Genomic DNA, 24,709 nt, shown 5'->3' with positions numbered 1-24,709 from the left:
ACTTGTACCTCTAGGGACAATCTAAATAAAAGTACATCTTCCCTAACCATATTAGGCCACAAAGAAAGCGGTTTTTGGCCTCAGACTCTCTTATACCAACTCTTATTGCAGGTAATGAGTACACCAGAGAAATGTTTAATCATGAAGGATTTCAATAAGGCTTGCCAATGCAAATTGTCTCCCCTAAAGAAGACCGTGCATGGTCTGGATAAGCTTAAGTACAATCTGGACAGTGAGAGCTAGGTGTACTGAGTGCTTCTCTGCAAGAGGTCAGAAGTTAGGAGAGTACAGCAGTGAAAACGGTGGCACAGACTTGGCATTGAGGTTGGATTCCATTTTTGTTATTGGGGAAAACTGGTCACAGATTGCAGTAGTGTGTGTATACTTTTCTAAGGCACTGCTATAAAAACATGCTGAGGCTTTTACATGAAGCGTGACATTTGTATGAACAGACAGCTGGACATCTGTATATTTGTTTGCATGTGAAGTGATACCTATCTATCTAAAGAGATGTTAGTTATACAATTGAAATAGAGCCCTGTCCTCAGTCTTATTACTACTTCTGTCTTTATTAGTCACACTTAGTTCTTTTTTATTGGTCTAGTTCTTGTCATGGATAAGACAAGAACTTGTCAGTGATAGTAATAGCAAAGGATGGGAGGGAGGGACAGGGAAAACAGGTGAGGAAAAACAGACCCTGAAGCTCTGACTCTACAACTAATACCAAAAAAGATGACCTTTTCATCATAGGGGAGTGGAATGTAAAAGTAGGAAGTCAGGGGATATCTGGAGTAACAGGCAAGTTTGGCATTAGAGTACAAAATGAAGCAGGGCAAAGGCTAACAGAGTTTTCCCAAGAGAACCAATTGGTCATAGCAAACACTCTCTTCCAGCAACACGAGACGACTCTACACATGGACATCACCAGATGGTCAATAATGAAATCAGATGATTATATTCTTTTCAGCCCAAGATGAAGAAGCTCTATACAGTCAGCAAAAACAAGACCAGGAGCTGACTGTGGCTCAGGTCATGAACTCCTTATTGCAAAATTCAGATTTAAATTGAAGAAAGTAGGGAAAACCATTAGACCATTCACATATGACCTAAATCAAATCCCTCACCATTCATTATATAGCAGAGGTAACAAATAGATTCAAGGGATTAGATCTGATAGACTGCCTGAAGAACTACGGACAGAAGTTTGTAACATTATACAGGAGGCAGTGATCAAGATCATCCCCAAGAAAAAGAAATGCAAAAGGCAAAATGGTTGTCTGAGGAGGCCTTACAAATAGCTGAGAGAAGAAGAGAAAGGAAAAGGAGAAAAGGAAAGATAAATCCATCTGAGTGCAGAGTTCCAAAGAATAGCAAGGAGAAATAAGAAAGCCTTCCTCAGAGATAAGTGCAAAGAAATAGAGGAAAACAACAGAATGGGAAAGACTAGAGATCTCTTTAAGAAAATTAGAGCTATCAAGGGAACATTTCATGCAAAGATGGGCTCAGTAAAGGACAGAAATGGTATGGACTTAACAGAAGCAGAAGATAATTAACAAGAGGTGGCAAGAATACACAGAAGAACTATACAAAAAGGATCTTAATGACCCAGATAACCACAACAGTGTGATCATTCACCTGGAGACAGACATCCTGGAGTGTAAAGTCAGGTGGACCTTAGGAAGCATCACTACGAACAAAGCTAGTGGAGGTGATAGAATTCCAGTTGAGCTATTTCAAATCCCAAATGATGATGCTGTGAATGTACTGCACTCAATATGCCAACAAATTTGGAAAACTCAGTAGTGGCCACAGGGCTGGAAAAGATCAGTTTTCATTCCAATCCCAAAGAAAGACAATGCGAAAGAATGTTCAAACTACCACACAATTGCACTCATCTCACACGCTAGCAGGGCTTCCCTTGTGGCTCCGCTGGTAAAGAAGCTGCCTGCAATGTGGGAGACCTGGGTTCAATCCCTGGGTTGGGAAGATCCCCTGGAGAAGGGAAAGGCTACCCACTCCAGTATTCTGGCCTGGAGAATTCCATGGACCGTATAGTCCATGGGGTCGCAAAGAGTCGGACACGACTGAGTGACTTTCACTTCACTTCACACGCTAGCAAAGTAATGCTCAAAATTCTCCAAGTCAAGCTCCAACAGTATGTGAACTGAGGACGTCCAGATGTTCAAGGTGGATTTAGAAAAGGCAGAGGAACCAGAGATCAAACTGCCAACATCTGTTGGATCATAGAAAAAGGAAGAGAATTCCAGAGAAACAACTACTTCTGCTTCATTGACTACTAAGGCATTCTGCTAAGGCCTTTGACTGTGTGGATCACAACAAACTGTGGAAAATTCTTCAAGAGATGGCAATTTCCAGACCACCTACCTGCCTCCTGAGAAACCTGAATGCAGGTCCAGAAGCAACAGTTAAAAAGGGACATGGAACAACAGACTGGTTCCAAATTTGGAAGGGAGTACGTCAAGGCTGTATATTGTAACCCTACTTATTTAACTTATATGCAGAGTACATCATGAGAAACACTGGGCTGGATGAAGCACAAGCTGGAATCAAGATTGCCTGGAGAAATATCAATAACCTCAGGTATATAGATGACACCACCCTTATGGCAGAAAGTGAAGAGGAACTAAAGAGTCTCTTGATGAAAGTGAAAGAGGAGGGTGAAAAAGCTGGCTTAAAACTCAACATTCAAAAAATGAAGATCTAGGCATCCAGTCCTGTCACTTCATGGCAAATAGAAGGGAAAACAATGGAAACAGTGAAAGACTTTATTTTCCTGGGCTCTAAAATCACTGCAGATGGTGACTGCAGCCATGAAATTAAAAGATGTTTGCTCCTTGGAAGAAAAGCTATGACCAACCTAGACAGCACATTAAAAAGCAGAGATATTACTTTGCTGACAAAAGTCCATTTAGTCAAAGCTATGTTTTTTTTCCCGTGGTCATGTATGGATGTGCGAGTTGGACTATAAAGAAAGCTGAGCGCAGAAGAATTGATGCTTTTGAACTGTGGTGTTGGAGAAGACTCTTGAGAGTCCCTTGGACTGCAAGGAGATCCTGCCAGTCCATCCTAAAGGAGATCAGTCCTGGGTGTTCATTGGAAGGCCACCTGATGTGAACAACTGACTCACTGGAAAAGACCCTGATGCTGGGAAGGATTGAAGGCAGGAGGAGGGGCTGACAGAGCATGAGATGGTTGGGTGGCATCACTGACCCGAAGGACGTGAGTTTGAGCAAGCTCTAGGAGTTGGTGATGGACAGGGAAGTCTGGCGTGCATTCCATGGTGTCACAAAGAGTCGGACACGACTGAGCAGCCAACTGAACTAAAGGTCTGACTGCTGCTCTGCCATCACGTAAGAGAAGTAAACACTTCACAGTCATATTTTGCTCCAACAGTGTTCAGGATGCTATTTTCAGGTCTTCCAGTCAAAAGAACTGTGAGTGTGAACAAGGGGACCCTACAGCCTTGTATGTCACTCTCCCACATTTAAAGTTCCTTCTAGGACAAAAAGCATAATTTATTCTTTTGAATTTGCAAATGCATTTATTTTCAAGTACATAGTCATATTTAGCGCTTTGTATATATAACATCTGTAAGAATTCTGACATCCTCTAAGATCATCACATTGTAACAAATAATTGTAATAAAATTAAGTGGATAGCAAAACCAGCTTTAAGGATAGTCATCCTACTTACAAAAACAACTCCTTTTGATGAGGATCTTCCAAATTGAATTGATTTTTTCTTATAAGTTCAAAAAATTCTCCTCGTCTCCTTTAAAATAAAGAAAAATATTTGGTAGTTATGATGAGTCCCCTAAGCTCTTGTCCTTTTGGTCAACAAAGGCTCATCAAGTAAAATTTCAGGGAAAAAAAATCTCTAATGGTTTTTCTCATATAAGAATCTTATATTGTTACATATATTCTTATATATCAGCATATATAATCCAATATAAGAATCATAAAATTCTTGAATACTTTTCTCTCTTCTACCATATTCTTTGGTTGAAATATTAAATGTTAACTCACTTTTAACTTAAGGTCACAAGTAATGGAAATTTCAATTCCTGAATATGATTTAAGAAAATGAAACAATGTGAGTTAAAAATCTGATGCTGAGAATGATTTAAGAAGTTTTGCATATGGTGCAAGATCTCTGTGTTTTCAATTTAATTTCATATGTCTCATTCACATAATTTTTTACTCCATACCAAAATATATGTCAGTATAAAGCTGTGAAGTTCTTCTGAAGCAAAGAAAGACCCAGTATAAACTGACACTTGTTCATTGTACAGTGAAGACCTCCATGTGCTCAACATTGATAAGCATCTTGGAAAATTGCGAGACATGAGTTCTTTTCATAACATTTCATTTAAACTAGTCATAGGAGAAACTCGCATAACAAAGCTGCCTGTCTGACTGAGTGCCAAGATGAAGAGAGGTTTCAGAAGGATCCAGGGGGAGCCCTGTGTGACTTGGAAAGGTCAGGGAGTCTTCGTGGTTTCAGGTACTTTTCAAATTATTGGTAACTTGACAGTCTTTATCCTGAAGTCATTTTGAGCCGAAATTTACAATATATTTCTTTACCCTAATTAACTGTAAAGTGCTCCAAAGTCCAAGGAAACAGACTCTTTTAGACGTAAGGTACTTTTAGATGTACAGCAGTGGCTATCTGGTATGTGGTTTTGTGTGTCTGTTCTGTTTGTTTTTACTTCTCAAGAGTAGCTAAAACCACAGTGTGCATCTGTGTACAGCTGGGGAGAGGCCCTTGCTCCCAGGAAATCCCATGAGCATGACTGCCCCTCTGCCTTCACCCCCACACATGCGGCAGAGAGCTCAGCCTCTGTGTGGGAAACAAATGGCTGCCCAAACCCAGCAACATCGTTCCTTTCTTTTAGAAAGTAAGTTTAGCTATGCAAACACACACTTACATCACCGATACACTCTAATGCATACTTTAATTCTTAAGTCGTTAACTTCATTAATTATAAGGTTCTACATTAATACTCTTCTTCTGCCAAAATCCAATAAAAAGAAACAAGATTTACTTGTTTGGCACTCAGCTCCTTTTCCTGCCCACATGGGCTTGGATAATAGTTTAAGGGACTGTGAAATGGTCAGAAGTTGGGGGAGTGAGGGACAGAAGGAAAGGCAGGTGCCCTTTATAGAGGGCATTATTATATTCTTTAGATTGGCCAGCTAAGCTTAGAATGACCTTGAGATGGTTATCTGCTTTGTGCAGAGCTTCAAAGACAAACATCAGAAATAATTCTGTATTCTGTCATTTCTAGCATTAAGTAGACTTTTCTGGCTTCCTTGTTTAACAAACTGCTCCATACTTTGATAAACACCTTTGCCAGGACATTGGTTCTTATAATCTAAAAATATCCCAATGGGGCTTTTTAAAGTTGGAAACTGTCAAACACATTCAAAATCTACTTATCAAGATATTTGTTAAAACTTACTTTATGTACAGTGCTAGGTCTGTAGCTAAAATAGCTTGCTTGATTATCTTCAGCGTGGTCTTATATTCTTCAATGGAGAGGCCACTGAGAATCTGATTGCCCTTTATGAAAAAGAAAACCATCATAAGCCCTCCACTTGGAGACGCTGCTGCTAAGAAGAAAATCTGAAAATACAGTCACATCTCTTACACACATTCTGAACTCAGGAAGACAGAGGACACCTACTTACATAAGTCAATACCATGAAGTAATGTTTCCCCTTCATGCATCCACCCCACCACCTTGTCATTTGAGGAAAAAACAGCTTCATGATGGTTCATTAACCAAAGTAAGCATGTTTCTCCAACTCTTGTATTTCTTGGCTTTAGTCCAGGTCCAAAAGTTAATGACTATATACCTTTTTCCTTTGGGCAAGTTAACTGCTAAATCTGACAGCAAGTAAAACTTTGAAAAATCAAAATCTATATTAATAGATGTGAAGAACAGAGGGATAAAACTGTAAATGATTTATTTTAAAAATCATTTCTCTGGCTTCTGTAACAAATCCAATAACATGTCTGGTGCAGATTTGTATATTTTTAACTTCTTACTGAGCACAGTGTTTCTTCTTGGGAACATGTGCGGTACAGATGGGTAGCAGGCATGAGCGATGTGTGCTTCCTCAAGAAAGGAAGGGTCTGAAACATCTATAAGGATAATCTCAAACATGGCTAATCCATGTGCAAATTATCTTAAGTTTTTGCTACATAATCATTTTTAAAATTTCTTGCCTGTAATTTAAAGCATAGGGACTCACTGATCTTGAACTAAGTAAAACACACTTTGAGTACTCAGACTATACTAACATCTGTAAATTGAGTCAGATATGCTTCCTAAACCTTAGCGCTGAGGGAAAAAAACCCAGAAGCTTAGAAATAGGGTGTGGAGGCAAAGGATTTGCTCTGAAGAGAGAAAACTGCTGAGCTGAGGTCAGACATTGGTTAGAGGATAACTAGATGCCAAAACTGTGATATACGTCTAATTAATAATCTATGATTATATAAGAACTACTATTTTTAAGTATTAGATCACTTTAGATTCTGGACAAAATAGTACTTTCAGAAGATAGCTTCTGATACTTTTATTTAAGATAAGACTATGTTAAATGAAAAAGTAGAAATGTCTTTTGGTATTATATTTTAATTTTCCCTTCCATGAGCAAAAGCTATAAATTCTTATGTATTGGTGCCTACAAAGACAGAATGTAGAGATGGGTCTTATAATATGAGGCCAGCCATATATACAGCAAGATCCCTTTTTTGTTATATTACATAGTAAATTATGTCATCTGATAACAGAGCAGTGTGATAGGAATACTGTACAACATGCTTTAAGAAAAAGGTTAAGCACATTTTCTTCAAAACTAAATAGGATATTAAAAATGAAGTTTGAGCTGAAGGGCAGAGACAGCAAATTCCAGTGAAGGTACAGATGTTTCTGCTATAATTCAACACAGACATTCCTGACAAGTCTCAGTTCAAGAAAACCACACACTAAAAATAACACGGTGTATGGGAAAAACAGTACCGGGGGAGGCCACTCAAAGCCTATGCAACTTTTAAACCAGAGCACAAAACAAACCAAGCATCAGGACATCTGAAGGTAGCGAGGACAGGCCAGGCTCACCAGCTTGGCAGCCGCCTCTGAGGACAGAATGCAAACGCTGGTTTCTGGAGGCCGGGGCAGTGCAGACAGAGCCGGACCGCAGGGGTGGTGGAGCGGCAGCACGGGGGCGCTGGGGACGAGCAGCCCCCTCCCGCGGCCCAGCGCTGCCCAGGGTGAGGGCGTGCCTCCTGGGGCAGGTGCCCACTTCCAGTCCTCCTGTAACAACGGAAAGGGCTGCCGGGCAGGAGCCAGGCAGAGCATTTCTTCCTTTCTTGCTGAAGGCTGAAATTCAGCTCCCATAATTCTGACACCTAACCCAAGAGAACTTGTGCACGGAACAGTACAATTTGTACATTTTACCAACATCATGCCCCTACCTCCCAGTCACTCTCTAATTCTTGTTAAAAGTCACATCTGTAGCAGACAGTCTGTGCTAGAGCATGTGCAGAATTTACAAGGAGCTGCCAGAACTGGCCACATAAGTCAGCCCTTCACCCACACTGAGAGGTAGGACTGCGTTCCTCTTCCCTCAAGTAAGAGAGAGCAGCCTGCGGTCACTGTGTGTCTCCTGGAGTTGGGTGGGTGGGTTGGGACTAGAGTGCACGTGTGTCTGATTCCCGTCTGGAAATTGAAAAGGCAAGACCCAGGCTGGCCAGACCCTCTGATTGAGGAAGGAGAGGTTGCTTCCCTTCAGGATGGCCTGCCTCTTCTGAGTTCTGGAGGCATTAGGTCCCTGTAAGTCCTGTCCTTTTCAAGAGGACCACAAGGAGGGCCAAGGAACCTCAGCGGAAAGGAGATGGAAGTCACTGCTCAGAGTTCAGGAGCTGAGGAGGAAGTCAAGGCGATGCACTGGGGAGAGGTGGCTACGCGTATTCATGGGACGGCAGTGGAGAAGCCCACAATTAGGGCGCATGGCCACGATCACAGACTTACTCATGAGAGAAGAACCTGTTTTCGACACCTACGAGGCACAGAGAGGGCACAGGCATGACAGCAGCAGCCTGCTGAGTGTCCTGGGCCCTCTTCCTTCCTGTTCTCCAGGACGTGGGGACTTGGGGGTGAGGAAGGCGTCAAAAGAAGCATAGGGAGGGACAACAGAGGCCAGCCAGGGCAGGAGAAGAAGACCTGAAGCTTTAAAGCAAGTCCAGAACCTGTACTACACAGGACTGAACATTCTGGTTTCTAACCTGAAAGCCATATATACGCTGTATTTTGTGATATAAAGCAGTAACTAGAAAGCTCTTCCTTAAAAAGAGTCACCACAAAAGTCATAAGCCTCTTAAGTTTTCTAGGGCTCAGGGAAGAACAAACCCAGTGGGCAAATGTAAAGAGATGGAGATAAAATTGCTTTAAAATTATATACCACACATTGTGTTTTTTCAACATAAGAATCTACAACTTTCATTTTTTTCTTATTATAAAGGTAATATGTGCATACAGTGGATAATGCGAATAATGAACAAATCTGAATAAGAAAATAAAACAGCTAATAATTTAAGTAGACAGAGACAGCCATTGTGAATATTTTGGTGTATATCATTTTAATATTTTCCTTAACATAAATATGACTGGCACAGCAAATCACATGCTTTCTTACATTGATATTCATTTAGCCAGTGTTGAATAACTTTATTCCTTAACAGAAATGTTTATTAGTGGTCAGAAGTTTCAATAAAAAGAGGAGAAGGTATTGCCCGCTAAAGACATTTGAGAGCAGTATAAACCACATCACTGACAAAAACAGAACTAACAGAGAAGCATGACATACCAGTTTTGTTTGTTTCTAATTTGGAATAACCAAACTAAGGTAAGTAACCAGTTTTCCCTTATCAGGCAACATTAAGACAGTTTTGGTTTCTAGAGAAGTAAGGCTGTGAAGATCTCAAATGTTTTGGCTTTGCCTTTCTTACCCAAAAAGGAATAAAGCGTGCTCAAGAATTTATGATGCTGGGAATAAATCCAAAACTTAAAAATAAAACTGAATTTATAAACTCTCTTTTGAAAGTCCACAACCATAAATTAGGTACTTACTGGACTATTAAGGATCATCAGGCACTGATCAAAATGATGATGCTCCATGATTGAATGGCAGTAGAGCTGAGCAAGTGGGTGTTCACTTCTGAAACATAGTTGAAGAAACAGAAAAAAAAGTTTAAAATACGACCAGTTTCCCCAACATATCAGTTATCAATTTCTTCTTGTTATTGGTTAACTGAAAAAGAGGCTACTTCATAAAAATTAATCCAACAATTTTCTCTCCTGCTGGAAAGAGTGAGGTCATCTCTGGGAAATACATGTCAAGAGTCAAATTGTTTTCAAATATCAATGTAACCACTCCCCATTCAAAGTACGAACAATTTCATTGGTTTTAATATTAAAATAATAATAGTAGAAGGAATAAGAACAAAGGAATACTCTCTCTACACATGAAAAAAACCTCTGAAACAGCTGTACCAACAATACTTCACAATTTCAAAAGTGCAGTTACTTTAAAACCTGAAATAAATTCCATGTAAGTCTTTGTTCTGAAATAAGGCTGAAGGCCAGCGTCTCTGTGCCTGTGAGAGCTGTGAGCGGTGAGAAGCGAGGGAGAGGGGACAGTGGGTGCACGTCTGCCCCGCTGGAGGGAGCGAGGAGACAGCTAAGTCAGAAAAGCCCCTGTGGCTGCGGCTTGCTGCACTGCAGGACTCGGTGCCGAGCTTGGGGAGAGCGGTAGAGACCATTCGGCCAAGTAAAGCGGTGTGTGCGTGCTGTCACTCAGTCCTGTGCAACTCTTTGTGACCCCATGGACTACAGCCCGCCAGGGTCCTCTGTCCGTGGGATTCTCCAGGCAAGGATACCGGAGTGGTTTGCCATTTCCTTTCCTTCCCGAAGGAATCTTCAGGATCTTCCCGACCCAGGGATCAAACCCACATGTCCTACACCTCCTGCATTGGCAGGCGGGTTCTTTACCGCCAGCGCCACCTGGGAAGCCCATGTTAGTAAGGGGGTGAGAAGGGGTATTGCAGTCAGTGCGTTACGTGTAACAGTCACAAGTCAAGTTCTGAAGCATCATAGGCAGAGTCCTCCGTCTCCTATTTCTCATGACCCTTCACGTGGGAACGTAAAGCACCATTTCCACTATTTGTTCTTTCAAAACAACAGCACAACTTATGGTTCCTGGAAGTCTGTTTCTTAAATTTAGAGGACAGGGGCTTATGAATTGTAAAGCCTCATAGAAGTCTCAGATAATACAACTGATTGTTCATTCCTTTATGCCACTATATGAATCATTATTTTACTTTGCATTTCATTTCTTGAAGATAGAGATGCTACCCAAGACTGAAGAAAGGTGACGCAGGAGAAAACGAGCTAAGAGGGACAGCAGCTTAAGGGAGAACAAAACCAGTAAAATGGAAATAAAGGCAAGAGAATGGGCAACTTCATCTCCTCCTCATACCACCGCCAGCGCTGCTGCCTCCCGAGCTGCCATGTCTCGTCGACCTTGTAACCTTGCTCCCAAAGTAACTCCTGCCTTGTCTTCTTTGCTCCTTTCATATCTAGTAAGTTTACCACGGGTCAGACCCTGTGCTGATCACTGGACAATGGGAAGACCATGGGATGAACGAAAACAAGCAGATCTGTAAGAAAAGCCCGCTGGAACCATTCTGGAGATGCGTGGAGACTGCTGGGATTTAGTTAGGAGCCGACTGGGGAACTGCTCTAGTAGCCAGGTAAGAGCAGCCTGGGTTAGAGGGGATCTGGTAGAGTTTGGGATTCTGCTGGGCTGGGTAGAATCCCAAATAGAGTTGTTTAGGGAGAAGATGAGTCAGGAGCTGGCAGTGAGTCCTGGTGTTGGGAACTAGTGGTGATGAGAGAGATGAAGGGGGAAGCAGAGAGGCCGTTTCTGTGCTGTCACTTATTGACCCAGGGAAACCGGGAGAAGGCGATGGGGGTGAAGAAGGGAAGCTGCCTGGATGAGTGCTCGATGTGTTGATTTTGGCAGCTGTAGTCCAACCACGTGGGTATAAATGTCTGGACTCAGGTCTGGACTGGAGAGGGACTTGGGTCACATCGGCATGCTTGGAAACCTGAGCTGTGCGAGCAGATGAGGTCTCCAGGGAGATGGCCTGGGCTCACAGAGGGCCCTGCATTAACATCCTGCCTGGAGTCTACGGCCTCTGCTGTGGCGACAGTGTTTTCCCTTCACTCGGACCAGACCCACTAGAGTCACTCGTGTTTACACTTCAGTAAAACTGCAGCCTTCCTCATTCCCTTCACCTAGGAAAGGAAGAGCGTCTGGAGTACCTGTTATTTTCATTTATATGAGAAACCTAAGCACATCCAGTGTCAGCATCTGTTTTACTCTGCTGGTTGTTTATAATAGTCTGTTACCTGTTGGACTGTATTCCTTTTCCCTAATGACAGCAAGTACTCTCTACTATAACATGTCCAGCCCTGTGCTAAGTAGCTGATTTAGTTTTGATGATGCTCTCGTATAGGACGCTTTAGCTCGGCACATCAGCTCCTCAGTCCCACCTGAACTGCAGCCGCTGTGGGAGCGTCCAGCGTCAGGCCTGCTGTGACACAGTGCGTGAGGAGCCCCGCCGGCGGGAACAGCTCATCTCTGCCCACAGAACACTGCACTCAGGCCGCTCCGCCGGGAGGTGAGGAGGAAAGGCGTGTGGAGGTCAGCTGTGACCCGCGGGATACGGCACGGGTGGAGAGCCGCCTCCTCCCCGTTCGTCTCTGACCGTTTGCAGACAGCGCTGCGTCTCCTGTCCTGAGACCGCTCACAAGCTCCCGGCAGGACTGAGCACCGGGTGCCCGTGTGGACGGACATCGGGCCCCCTCGTCCTCCTCCTGGCCTCCCCTCGTCTCCGTTTCCCACCCTCAGGCCTGCATTTCTGCCCCGAGGGGTCACATGCACCCCTAAGCTGTATGCACGCCGGCTTCTGTCCCAGGCTCTGCTCCAGGGTGACCCAGCCTGAGACATCACTACAGCATTTTAGCATTTGTTTTTTTAGACAACCTAGAGTTCAGAGAGGTCATCTAACTTGTTCAAGGTCAACACAAATGGCAGAGCTGGGGTTCACACACATCCTCTTCACCGTGTGACTCTGGCTCGCGACCCACAGCACTCTGCACACACAGCGTCTACTCACCGACCTAGCAGCCAGACTAGAAACACAATGAGGCAGGTACAGTGGAAACACGTTTAAAAGTTAGAATGCATATTGCGTTTTTACACCATGCAGAAAGGACTGTTTCACGTTAGAGAAGATTCTTGGCTTGTGAGATAAACAAATGCAAATTTCCTTACATTTTTACATGTTTACTCACATGGTTTACCGTTACTTATGTTCTAAACCTGTGGATTTATGAATCAATGACGGTGACAAATGCCCCAGATTCTGTCTTTACAAAGATATTCATGGAGACCAGTGTATCCCCTGTCCTGTCAATTTCTCAGTCTTTGAAACACGAGGCTACGTCGCCTCCTTCTTCGAGGCCATGTCACAAGAACACTTTAAACCACTCTTGCTGCAGGACTGTTCCCCCACCGCTGTTAGTGAGCAGTCGTGGGTGAGCACACCCTCCCTGCCTCTCCTCCTGTCCTTCAGTTGCTGCTCCACCTCTGAGCGGCGTAAGGACACTGGTGTGGAAATCAGACCAGTGCCTTAGAAATCAGGAGAAAATGAAAGTGCTGGGAGAAAACACAGCCATCCCAGCACAGTATTCCTTTTCACTGGCTCTAACAGCCATCCTTTAATCTGGCTTCTCATCCATATATAGTGCTCTGGGCTCAAATCTCTTAGATACTCTTTGTAACCCATGCCAACCCATTTACTTCTCAACTTCACAATTTCTCTCCAAATCATCCTGATCACCCGTCAGTCAGGGTTTATTTTATGTTCCTTTCTTTGTGGTCACAGATAATCAAGCTGATGAATCATTTAACCCTATGACTCCAGTTCTTTGACCTCCTTGACTCTGCCGATTGTCTTTTTTTCACAACAGGAGACATTCCCTTTGTTCCACAGCATCAAGCTGCTACCAGGCAGTCCCTCTGCTAGTTCCTGTCCCTCTCTGGGACAGAGCAAGATCTTGAGCTCTTGTCTCTCATTAATAGTATACCCCTGTGAAAATAGCTAAAACTTGCTGAGTGGATAATCTGTGCCAGGTACTGGTCCAAGCACTCTGCATCTGTTTACACTTCTTAATACTTGTAGGAAACCCTGTGAGACAGGTATTATTCTGTCATTATTCTGCTATACAGAGAAGGAGACACAGGAATTTTAAATGACTTGGCTCAAAGACACACAGTGAGAGGAGTCAGGATTTGAATGTGCACTCAGGCCAGTCTAAGGACTAACTGAATTCACGTATATAAAGTGCTAGAAAAAGTTCCAAATGCCACAAGGCTCAAAGCTACGACTATGTTGAGGGTTAACTTCTATTATTGTTATTACTATTATTATTAGCGACTGACATCAAGACCAACTGAACTTGCACATTCTTCATATCCAGACCTCCAGTGTCTCAGGCTCTCCAGCGTTACCAAGGATGACCTCATTCCTGGCTCAAGGACACTCTACTCAGTTTGAACTTCACGGACTGTGGTTCCTGGGCTGTCGCTGCTGCTCTCTGAAGTCTCTGAGATCCTGCTGACGCTCTGACCACTGGCCCATTCATGACCCAGCTCACTGTTGCTCCCATTACAGAGCAGCGGGGACCACGGTGCAGGGCGACTTCTTCCAGGACACTCACACACACGTGATCGGACTGTGGTTACCAGGAAATTCTTCCATTGTGGTTTGGCTGACTCTCTCATCTCGGGAAAACCCTCACCTGGTCATGCTGCCTCTTCTAACCACCGTCCTGTGCTTTCCTCCGCCTCGTTGGGCTCCTCTGCCCTCGGCGCTCCCCCGGGGATGCCGCATGCACTCACCTCCCAGCTCTCACTGTCCTCATTGGCACCACCATTGCTCATTTCTTGGATCCAGCGTTATGATTTCCCCCTTCCTTCCTGCGTGTAACTAACTGTTCAATATTAGATTTAAACAGTTTTCTTCCTTCCTCGAGCTAGCATGTGATGTTCATATACACCTGGCTTCCCCTAACAGCTTTCTGGCTGAACTCTGTGGTTCTAATTATTACCTGTTTACCTTGTGCCATACTTTCAGATCTTTTCTTCTTAAGCAACACCATTAACCACTCAGTGGTCACTACACCAAATAAAATGCACAGCCTGGTTTTCTAGCCCTTCTTCGAAAGGGTCTTCTAACTGCTGCTTGTTCATCCTCTTACTTTTCATTCTGACTAGTCAGGCTAGCCATCACTGCTGTTCCAATGAAAATGCCCATTTCATGGTATTTCTGGAATATCTTCATGTTCTCTCCTTTCCAGATCCTACTCACTTCAAAGATCCAGTTTGACTCTGACTTCTTCTATTAACAGTGAAGATGGGCTACGCTGATCATGGCCCATCTCCTTCTCTATTCAACACTTCCAGCCCATGTTACTAAAGAACACAGGACTTACCAGATACTTTGACATTAATCACCACTGTTTGAGGAGACAATAAAAATTCCTGGAGAACAGAGTACAGGCCCCAGTAACTGCACATTATCCATCTGCCGAAAATGTAGGATAATTTCACTATATTTATGTTTATAAAACACAAACCCTGAATCTAACCAAGTAAATGTATCTACCACAGTCCTCCTATATGGACTACAGGCCTAATGGGGGAAAATCCCTCTACATAAGCAGGCGTCTGTTCTTCAGCCACTTGTTCCTGTGACTGTCTGTTTTGAAAAGACTAATCCAGTGTCTATCTGAAACCACTCTTCCCATCATCCAGCCATGTGGGGGAGGAAGGCACAGGCAGTGAACTCTCCCCCCAGGTATTTCACTGGCGTACTCATAGCGCTCCTCATAAAGGCAGTCTTCCTGAGCCAGGAAGGAACCAGAGAATCCGATCAAGAAGCAAAACAGTTCCTAAACAAGGGATCTCCTACTTCAGATTTTCTGATGAGATCTTCAAGAAGAACAAATGACAGTAGTTCTGTTTCTGACTTTGCTACTTCATAAGGGCTTTTTCTCTTTTTGATGCACTGACTTATATTTCTGTGCCGCCTTTTATTTGATAAAGGTCTGGATACAGTACACCTTTCTAGAAGTCAGTTCTTTATATGGAAATGTTTCTGATGCTCTTAGTCTCCCAGTAGGCCCCTGGTTAAGAAAATCCTCCTTGAGATACCACTTGTTTATCACCAAGAAGAAAAAGAGAAACATCCCTGGGACATTCTTGGCTTCCTCTACTCAAACCACAGGGATGTAGGAAAAAATAAGTATCTCTGAAACTCCTTTAATTTATTTTTAAAAGTTGTTATTACTTGGTGCAAGTCTACTTTGCGGTATATGTGGAAGTAAGATCCTGCAGTCTTTTTCCCAGGACTTTTTTTTTTATTTTGAAGAGAAGATGACGTTTCTCCAGATGTTTTTTCTGGGTGATTATTTTTAACTAAACAAAGGGAAAAAATAGCTGAGCACTTTTTTGCACTCTGAAGCAGGGCAGTATGGCCATGCATACACTAACAGTCCATATCCTAATGACACGATGCTCAGGGCTGAGGGAGAAGGCCGCCCCGCTGCCTGACCCGCAGCCTGCTCTCGACTCTCTGCCACACGTCTCTTCGCATCACTGCTCCCTCTCATAACTGCTCCCGCGCTGATGTGAGGCTCAGGACCAGTCACACAGAGCGCTGAGGGCAAAGGGCACATCACGCAGTCGGTTCTCCAGAGCATTAGATTTTAGAGAGGAGACAGCCTCCGACAGGCCAGAGCTTGCTATCTTTTCCCATCAGTGGTCAATTCTTTTTACATCAAGTTTTCCACTTACTGTATTTAGATAAAGGGGATGTGATTAGAGAGCTTTCTGAAGTTCTCTCAAGATATCAGGTATCTGGAATTTCCTAGCGAGATATATGCATTAGCTGAATCACTTGCATACTTTAAAAAATGTTCAATAATAAGAAATTTCGCCAAGAAATGTATGCTTTCAACTAATTTGCTCCAAGAAAATAAAAATGTCATGATAGCATTTATGATGTCATAAATCTGATGATCACCTTTAGTATCACATTTGCCATTGCAAATGCTATGTAAGCATGGTCCACAAGGGAGCCTGAAAAACTTGTTTGCAGAATTAGTATATTATACTCTCAAAATCAGTCCCAAAGCAGGCTTCTGATGATGACAGGACTATCACTAGCACCTGAAGCTAAGATTCATTTTAACAGTTAAAGATGTACCAGGCATTCTACCTGGTAGTGATGTGCATTATGTCTTAAAAAACTTATGTCCACCCTAGGAGTAGGAATGCTATTGTCTTGATTTCACAGAGGTGCGCACCCCTGCTCATGATCACACAGGGACTCTGTGGCGAGGAGGAGGACTCGAATCCAGGTCTGACCTCAGAGCCCAAATCTGCCAGTACTGTGGTCTACTGCCTTCACTAAGACCGAAAGCCTCTTTATGGACGGCACTTACTAATACTTAGGATCGAGCTAAGCACTGAAAGTACTATCTTTTATTCCAGGGTGAAATTCTACCTTTTCTGTACTAGTCTTAATAGTTTTCCAATGAAGCTCTTAAGCCTGGTGTTCATAAACTAAAGCAAAACTCCTGGTAATTATCCAATGAAATAAGATTCTCAACGTAAATACTTTTCAAACTTCAGTCCAGAGATGTTCCTGATGTAATGTTGGACTTGCATTATTTTTTCCATTTCCCTTAAATAAAACCAGAGTATGTTATGGGACCCTGACCAACTGAAATTTCATATCATTAAAATTTGCTGTGGCTTCTCCTTTTAACAAGACAGCCCTACAATTTAAAAGAAACACCCTCTTCTGCCACTGGGGCAAATGTCTTACCGCTGTATGTATGAGTTATTGACACCGCGGTGATCCAGGTCATGGCTTAAGGCGGCAATCAGCAGTGCAAGTATCTCCAGGTCCGTCAGCCTGTTCTACACGACCAAAGGCCGTTGGGGGAGAGAGAGAAAGAGCCGTTTGGTAAAGCGTGGCATGCTACCGCTTTTCACCCATCGCGTGGTTCTGTCCTCAGCACTTTACATATGTGCTTCTTTCTAGTCACAGAGGACTCACGCTAGAATCCTTTCCTGCAGGGACTGAATCAGTCATATTTTGCCTTCAGAATGGGATTGTTATTATCAACAGAAAAAATTAAGATGCCTCACATAATCAACAATATGTCCATGTGTAGTCAGTGTTTTTAATTCTTAGTTATCTACATACATGTGGAATAATCCAAACTTCCAACAACATCTTCTCTCTGAATTTTTGCAGGGAACTTTCTGCAGTTCCCTCTAGATTCTGTGGCCTTTTCTCTCTGCCAGTTGCTATATACTTCACTCTCTCATTAGGAGCACAGACGTGATTACTAGCCAACAATAGGAAAAAAAGATGAGGAATGAAAATTTGGCTTTTAGAAGTTGCACAATATATTCCAAAGCCAAATATAGGTTATTTTTAATACTTGCCATCTGTATTATCTACTCAACTACTCTCCTTCATTAGTGAGAAAACATAGGTGAAATTATTATCGGCTCTGTTCTGTTGGACCTCTTAACATTCTACATGGTAATGTCTACAACATATACAAAAATCACCATTGTATTATTATTCACACAAAGCAGGGATAGGCTTCAGTGACACAGTCCTCATGACTGTCTCAAACCCCAGAATAAATTCACCTTATTTCTTATAAATGTTTGTTAGAGTAGGAAAATACAATCATGGTATTTGATATGGCTTTTTAAGACAACAATCACTTTTTTTTTTTTACTCTAGCCAGTTAAAACGTGCACTCAATGAAAGTCGAGACAGAGGATAGCATTTTTAGAGTTTGTTAAATAAAAAAGAGCATGGAAGCTCTGAATTAAAAAGTCATATGATGGATGCCTGAAATCACTTACCTAGAATAACTAGTCAATTCCCAGTGAATTTAGAATCTAAGGCCAAAGATATGAAAAATCTGACCTGGAAAGGAATGAATTACTTGAATGTTTTCCTTACTGATCTTCCTTGTAAAAGTCTCTGGTCATGTGTATGAAACCAAAACCTTTTCCACGAAATGATACTTATAAAATTAGTGCTCCAGAAAAATGTGATAGAGAACCCTGGGCCCATCTATGGAGCCAAGGTCAGGACCTGAGTGATTTTTGAGAAGTTCTACTATGGAGCAGTTTAAATGTGACTGTGAGAAACTGGATACTTTTTCTTCTACCGTAGAGTTTCTTCTGAAGGAGGTATTTATTTGGCCAAAGATTAGTGAGTTTAACATGAAGCTATTTAAAAAAATTTTTTAAACATGCAATGTATATTATATATGAAAGAAAATTAGAAATTATTTCGCCATATTAGTCTTCTTGAATTAAGAGATGCAGGAGACAAGGGTTCACTCCCTGGGTTGGAAAGATGCCCTGGAGAAGGGAATGGCGACCCACTCCGGTATTCCCGGGAAAATCCCACGAACAGAGGAGCCTGGTGGGTCACAGTCACATGGGGTTGCAAAAGTCAGACATGACTGAGCACAAGCGCACACAACACAGTTTACTGCTACCTGGCGATAAGTAGCATGCTCAATCATCACTGTGCACATTAAAGAAACTGGGAGAATATGCTGTAAAGCAACAAAATGTCTTAAATACATAAACGATTCTGGGAAGTACCTGAATTTTGCCTGCTTTTAGTGCAGCAAACATGCACTGAGCGGTATTAAAGGCATGTCTCCAATTATGATAGGCGACGTTCTTCCGATAGTTCTTCTTCACACTTAGAATCCACCTGCAAAGGACCTTTAGGAAACAAGGTGTAAGCAGTCAAAATAACCACTAACGCTTATCCTACACTGACTCCATGTACTGTACAAAGCATTTACATCCGACCCCAGGACTCCGAGGGACGAGACTGAGATTCAGAGCGGAAGTGTGCCCACGGTCACGGTGCGTGTAAAGGATGGGACCAACATTCAGACCTTGACAGTTTGACTCCAGAGTCCACCATGCAAGCCACGGTGCCAAGCAAAGAGGATGTAAAAGGCACGGCAGCGCTAAGAAAGGCAGGCACAGACTCGCTTTTTTAAAGACACTATGTCCACGTGTAATCAATTAGGACAGTCCAGCAGTCACAGGTGCGTGAATTCACGCTCAGGGAGCCGTGCAAACGGTTGCTCTCCACTTCTCCAGCTCTCATTCTGTGCGTCTGCAGAGGTACTCGTGAGGCTCCTGGGGACAGACTAGGGGCAGGGCACACAGCACACATCCAAGGACAGACTCAGACTCCAAGTCGCAGTCTCTGTCTCTTTTAAACGACTCTAAATATTCAGGCAGAGTTACTGCTTGGTTACCAAGAAGTAAGTAAAAAAAAAATAACCTAAAGCCCTGGTGTGTGTGTGTATGTGTGTGTGTTCAATCTATATATTTTAAAAGATGGAGAAAAAAGGGACAGACTGTTCAGAAAACCTCACAAGCTAGGTTTATTTAATTCAACTCCTAAGTGGTGGGGTTAACAAAATCCCCAGGGGATTCATGGGTCCTAAGCATGATAATTTTGTGTTTGTGTTAGCATCAGGGTCTGCCTCTCTTCAATTCTGAATGATTTACTATGCTTTGGGGGAATCTCTAAAAATAAATATGTGCTTCTCCCTATGTATATTTATGGGGATATTTCATACACAAAAGCCATTGCTCTGGGGAATGGAAAAAGTGCCAGGGAAAAGAATCCTGTTTTAATAATATTCAACACAGTTTGATTGGCTGCAAAAGTAGGCCAAAAAACAAGGTTTCTTCTTTGTTGGTACAAAATTGCTTATAGAGGATTTGGCAGAAAAATCAATGCTTTCATATCCTCCCTTTTCTTCTCAGGTCTCTTTCTTCCTGTTCTGTGACGCAGTTCACAGAGAATTCTGATAAAAGGAACCCAAATGTCCCCAAGCTCTTTTACCCACCCCTGAATAACCATATTTCCCAGAGGATTTTCAAAGGCTAAGATTGACATGTGCTGACCTAAATACACTACGGCATGACCATTTCTGAATAAAGTTGACCCTGAAGGTAACAGATTCATCTTATTCGGAGAATTTTAAGTAAGAACTATTAACTTCCTTTTGATATGTTTGGAAAGTATACAGTGAAGTCTTGTAGAAAATTGTCTACTTGCTAAGTTGTGTCTGATTCTTTTGAGACCCCCCTGGACTGTAGTCCTCTAAGCTCCTCTGTCCATAGCATTTCCCAGGCAGGAATACTGGAATGAATGGGTTGCTATTTCCTTCTCCAGGGGATCTTCACGACCCAGGGACTGAACGCATGTCTCCTGAATTGCAGGCAGATTCTTTACCACTGAGCCACCTGGGAACTCCTGTTGTAGAAAATTACTGGTGATTAATTACAGAATCAAGGAAAATAAGCAGGAAAGCCCAGATATTTAACCTATGGGCATATCTCTCTACTAACCATAAAATCTGTAGACATAATTAAATAGGCATGTATAGCATATAATGGGAAATAATGGACAAAATAATTATGAAACCTAATTCCTAATGGACTACTCTCTTCTTCTTTTGGGGGGCCATGCTGCGCAGCTTGTGAGATCTTAAGTTTCCTGATCAGGGATTGAACCAGGTCATCCTAAGTGGACCTAACCATGGGACCACCAGGGAACTCCTGATTCTGCTTCTGCTGAGATGGGCCTATTGAACTGAGTAACCCAATGACTACCCCATTGTATCTAATTAGTAACTAGATTCAAGTACAGTTTTGTATTCTGTTATCGGAATGTTCTTAACAGCATTTAGGAAAATTATGGTCACATCTGTTAAATGCTTGGTGGCTATGCCTGGAATGTTCAAACTTGTAATACGGCCTTTCGTACGGGACTCCTGAACAGCTGTGAGCAGTTTGGAAGACCCTAGGGAGAACGCTCAGTTCAGGGAATCAGTCTCCAACAATTACAAAAGCTTCCGAAGTCCTGAGCAACGTTCTTAAGATTCTGTGCGAGGAAGCAAAGAAAGAAAACACAGCTCAGCTCCTGCCTTCAAGAGTTTCAGTCAGTAGCAAAACTAACAAAAGCACACATATAAAGGAAATAAATTCACATAAAAATGAGAACACAAATTTATAAACTGTCAACAGGATTCCAAGTGGCATGAAGTCAGTCCTAGAGTTTTCCCAGGAATAGAGACTTTTGCGTCATGCTTCAAGGAAAGCGTGTGCTGTGGTACAAAGTGGAGTGGACTTGGAAGTGGACAATCCTGTCCATTCATGGGAGGAATGACTTGTCAAAGACAGAAGGTAAAGGAAAACAGGCACAGCACACGCAGATTGGTAGAGTGAAGTAAAAGAATCCGTTTCAGAGATCCATGAGAGTTACAGGAGAGCAAAGGTCTGGAAGCCAACAGGGACAAGATTTGCCATAGCTTTCAGCAGGAAGGATTCTTTGTCAGGGCACTTTATGATGCTAACATCTTTTCTAGCGGCAACGTTTTAATTATCATCCTAAAATTATATCTGAAATGTATAGTGATAATAATATCTAAAATAAAACAGATGAGTCACCAAGGCAGGATGGCCAACCAGAGTAATAGCGACATTCAGGCTCACACTGGCCAGAGTCAGAACAGTAGTTACTCAAATGGAAAAGCAGAGGAGATGAACGAGACACCGAGGAGAAATACCTGCCTAATGGACAAACATTCAGCGAAAGGTAAAAATAAAAGACTGTGAGAGAAATTCAAAGGACTATCTTCTTATCCATCGCTCAAATGCTATCTTAAAGCTTATTTTTTAAAATTTACTTTTAAGGATACTTGCTTTACAGAATTTTGTTGTTTTGAGCTTATGTTTTTAAGAAATAAATCAATTTATGTAATAATTTCATAAATAGGTACAAGGATCATATTCCTGTTCTGGCCAGGCCCTTTCAACAGGGCCATTATCAGTGCAAAGTATGGGAGATCTCAGGAATGGAAAGGGACCTGAGTTGCTATCTAGATTTATGTAAGTCCTATAACTAGCAAGCAGCAGAACTGAGACTCACATTTAGATCTTCTGGCTCTAAATGAGATCTTCATTCCATTAATAAAGGCTTTAATATATGAGCCGTATGGGGTAATATAGCCATGGTCAAATCTGGTTTTAAGAAGGGATTAACTTTCTACTTAATACTTTTGTATTAAGCAAAATATACAAGTGCACACACACACACACAAATAGACAATCACACAGATGAATGTATCATTCTCACAAGACCCCCACAGGGAAAGTCATACCATCATTCCCAATTAACAGATTACAAAACTTGAGAATGTGAGCAATTAACTGCCCAAAGAAATGAGAGCTAATCACCAGTAGAGCTATGACTCAAATCCAAGAACTTTCTACTCCATCACGCTATGTCTGGAGCTCCCCTGGTGGCTCAGATGGTAAAAAGTCTGTCTGCCTGCAAGGCGGGAGACCCAGGTTCAATCCCTGAGTCGGGAAGATCTCTTGGAGAAGGAAATGGCAACCGACTCCAATACTCTTGCGTGGAAAATTCCATGGACGGAGGAGCCTGGGAGACTGTACAGTCCATGGGGTCGCAAAGAGTCGGGACACGACTGAGCGACTTCACTTTCATGCTATGTCAGTTTCTTCATTTGTAACGCAGGAACAATAATAACCAAAGGACCTTTCTTGAGAACTTCTTGAAATAATTAAATGATATGATATCCCTTAATCAACACACTCTAATAGGAGTGAAGTATTACTAGAGTCTACAGATTCTATTTTCACCCAAGAATAATATAAAGTTTGGTTAAATTGAAGGAAGAACCAGATTTGGGCCCCCAGTAATACCAGAAATATTACTGTATTAACCTTAACTATACTAGAGCTCAGTTCTCAGACCTCAGTTAGGCTCTGAGATCAGAGACAACTCATCACTAAAGTGAGTCCCTAGCACAGTGCTGGGTACATGGTGTATTGTTAATAAATTTTCATTTTATGAATTAATGGAACACTGGATAGTGGAGGCCTTCAAGGTAATTACATATCCATATAGGAAATCCATACGAGGAGACTAGACATTCAACTGACTGGAAAAAAAAAAGACAGCTTTAAAGGCAAATTACTAAATTTCTTTCTCATACAGGTCTTTCTATTCTCCCTTATTCTTTGATGCAGTAACACAGGCATCATGAAACAAACTAGAATTCCCTGACATCTCCCCAACTGGTATGAGAAGGGACTGATCTCAGTCCCTATCTCTGAGAGACAAGTAAGGTGACCGGCTGGGGTTAACGTCAGTCTTCACCTTCACTCCATATGCGTGGCCCTGTCTGAACCAAGAGCTTGGCTTCACATCAGCCCCTCTGCTCCCTCATTTCCAAAGGCGTTCACTGTTTGGGTCCTTCTTTCTACTGTGTTATCATAACTTCTGCAACCAGATCATGTTACTTCCCTGCTTAAGATTCCTCAGTGACTCACCATTTTTTCAGGATGAAATCCAAATTCCTCTAAACAGTGTATGAGGACCCACGCGGCCTGCTTCTCACCATCGTCTCCAGCTGCTCTCCTGCCACTGTCACCCCAACCAGCGCTCCACGCCCCACCCCGCCCGTCACCTTGCTCTCTCTGTCGGGAACACCCCGCCCTGTTCTGCAACCTGCTGCTTGATACGTGTGGGAACCCAGTACATATCTTCTCAGCGGCTGATAATTTCTCTTCAAACATTCTGGGTCTGTGTTAGGTGACAGTATATGAATCTTCATTCATACTTCCTTCATCTTCATTTCATACTGAAACTTCATTCCATACTAGCATCCGAAACTGTCTTACACACACACACACTTTCCAGAGCACATCACTGCGTTCCTACCTCATGTTTCATTTGGAAGTTCTGCACAAGGTTGAGGTCAGTGAACATCCGGATTGTGCACAGTGCCGTTTCCAGGTCAGACAGCTCAAAGTCGCTGAAGCTGAAGTCAGTGATTTTAAGGGTCTGGGCAGATGGTACCACAGCAGCCTTGGGTAAAGGGAGAGGAAGAGAATGAAGTGAAGCTGTTAATCAGAGCAGCGCAAATGCACTGAGTTTCCTTGCTTTGCTTTCAGAAATGGCACGCTGGACTTAATGTTTTCTTTTTAATGTCATACACTAGAAATATTTTACTATATAAGTTATTCCTTTTTTTTTTTAAACTGAGCCCCTTGTGGGTAAGTGATATGTTTCAAAGTAAGGCCAGGTGGAGAGAGGGTAACTGTACCTGGAACACTAGGCAGGTCTAAGGAGCCCAGTGATCCAAACGCTTTATATTTCCTCAGTGTCAATTGACTCAACAGATATTTACTGAGTAGTTATTCTGGACCCATCCCAGTACTATGGACTGAGAATAAGTAGTGAGCAGGTTAAGATAATGTTCTAAGCATTGTATGTTTAATTCTCAAGACAACCTTATGAAATGGATACTCCAGCTCCATCCTTGGTTTGATTTTTAATCATCTAATGAGTCGGACACGACTGAGTGACTGAACTGAAC

General features: G+C 42.5%; 1 protein-coding gene and 1 long non-coding RNA gene across 7 annotated transcripts in view; one reads left to right on the top strand and one right to left on the bottom strand.

Moving 5' to 3' along the window:
• Window positions 1-24,056, top strand: part of LOC129561526 (uncharacterized) — a 108,619-nt gene extending 84,563 nt beyond the window's left edge. For 2 of the 3 annotated variants that reach the window (XR_016037398.1, XR_016037396.1), the window contains 2 exons: window positions 10,670-10,839; window positions 11,608-24,056. This is a non-coding gene — a long non-coding RNA (uncharacterized LOC129561526). The remainder of the gene's footprint in view (window positions 1-10,669; window positions 10,840-11,607) is intronic. The other variant, XR_016037397.1, reaches the window with a different exon arrangement.
• The window catches only part of PDE5A (phosphodiesterase 5A), a 154,080-nt gene that overhangs the window by 14,816 nt on the left and 114,555 nt on the right, over window positions 1-24,709 (bottom strand). For all 4 annotated transcript variants that reach the window (XM_055434147.2, XM_088836147.1, XM_055434149.2 and 1 more), the window contains exons 12-17: window positions 24,052-24,198; window positions 18,870-18,995; window positions 17,050-17,144; window positions 9,158-9,245; window positions 5,483-5,583; window positions 3,715-3,792 (exon numbers count right to left, since the gene is read on the bottom strand). In XM_055434147.2, coding sequence (XP_055290122.1) covers window positions 3,715-3,792; window positions 5,483-5,583; window positions 9,158-9,245; window positions 17,050-17,144; window positions 18,870-18,995; window positions 24,052-24,198 — 635 coding nt within the window. The remainder of the gene's footprint in view (window positions 1-3,714; window positions 3,793-5,482; window positions 5,584-9,157; window positions 9,246-17,049; window positions 17,145-18,869; window positions 18,996-24,051; window positions 24,199-24,709) is intronic.

The sequence above is a fragment of the Moschus berezovskii genome, chromosome 5 (genome assembly GCF_049115385.1).
Source record: "Moschus berezovskii isolate FMDL1 chromosome 5, NW_MosBer_1.0, whole genome shotgun sequence".
Taxonomy (NCBI): domain Eukaryota; kingdom Metazoa; phylum Chordata; class Mammalia; order Artiodactyla; family Moschidae; genus Moschus; species Moschus berezovskii.
The sequence above is the reverse complement of the archived record's forward strand: the minus strand, read 5'-3'. Positions and strand labels throughout refer to the sequence as shown.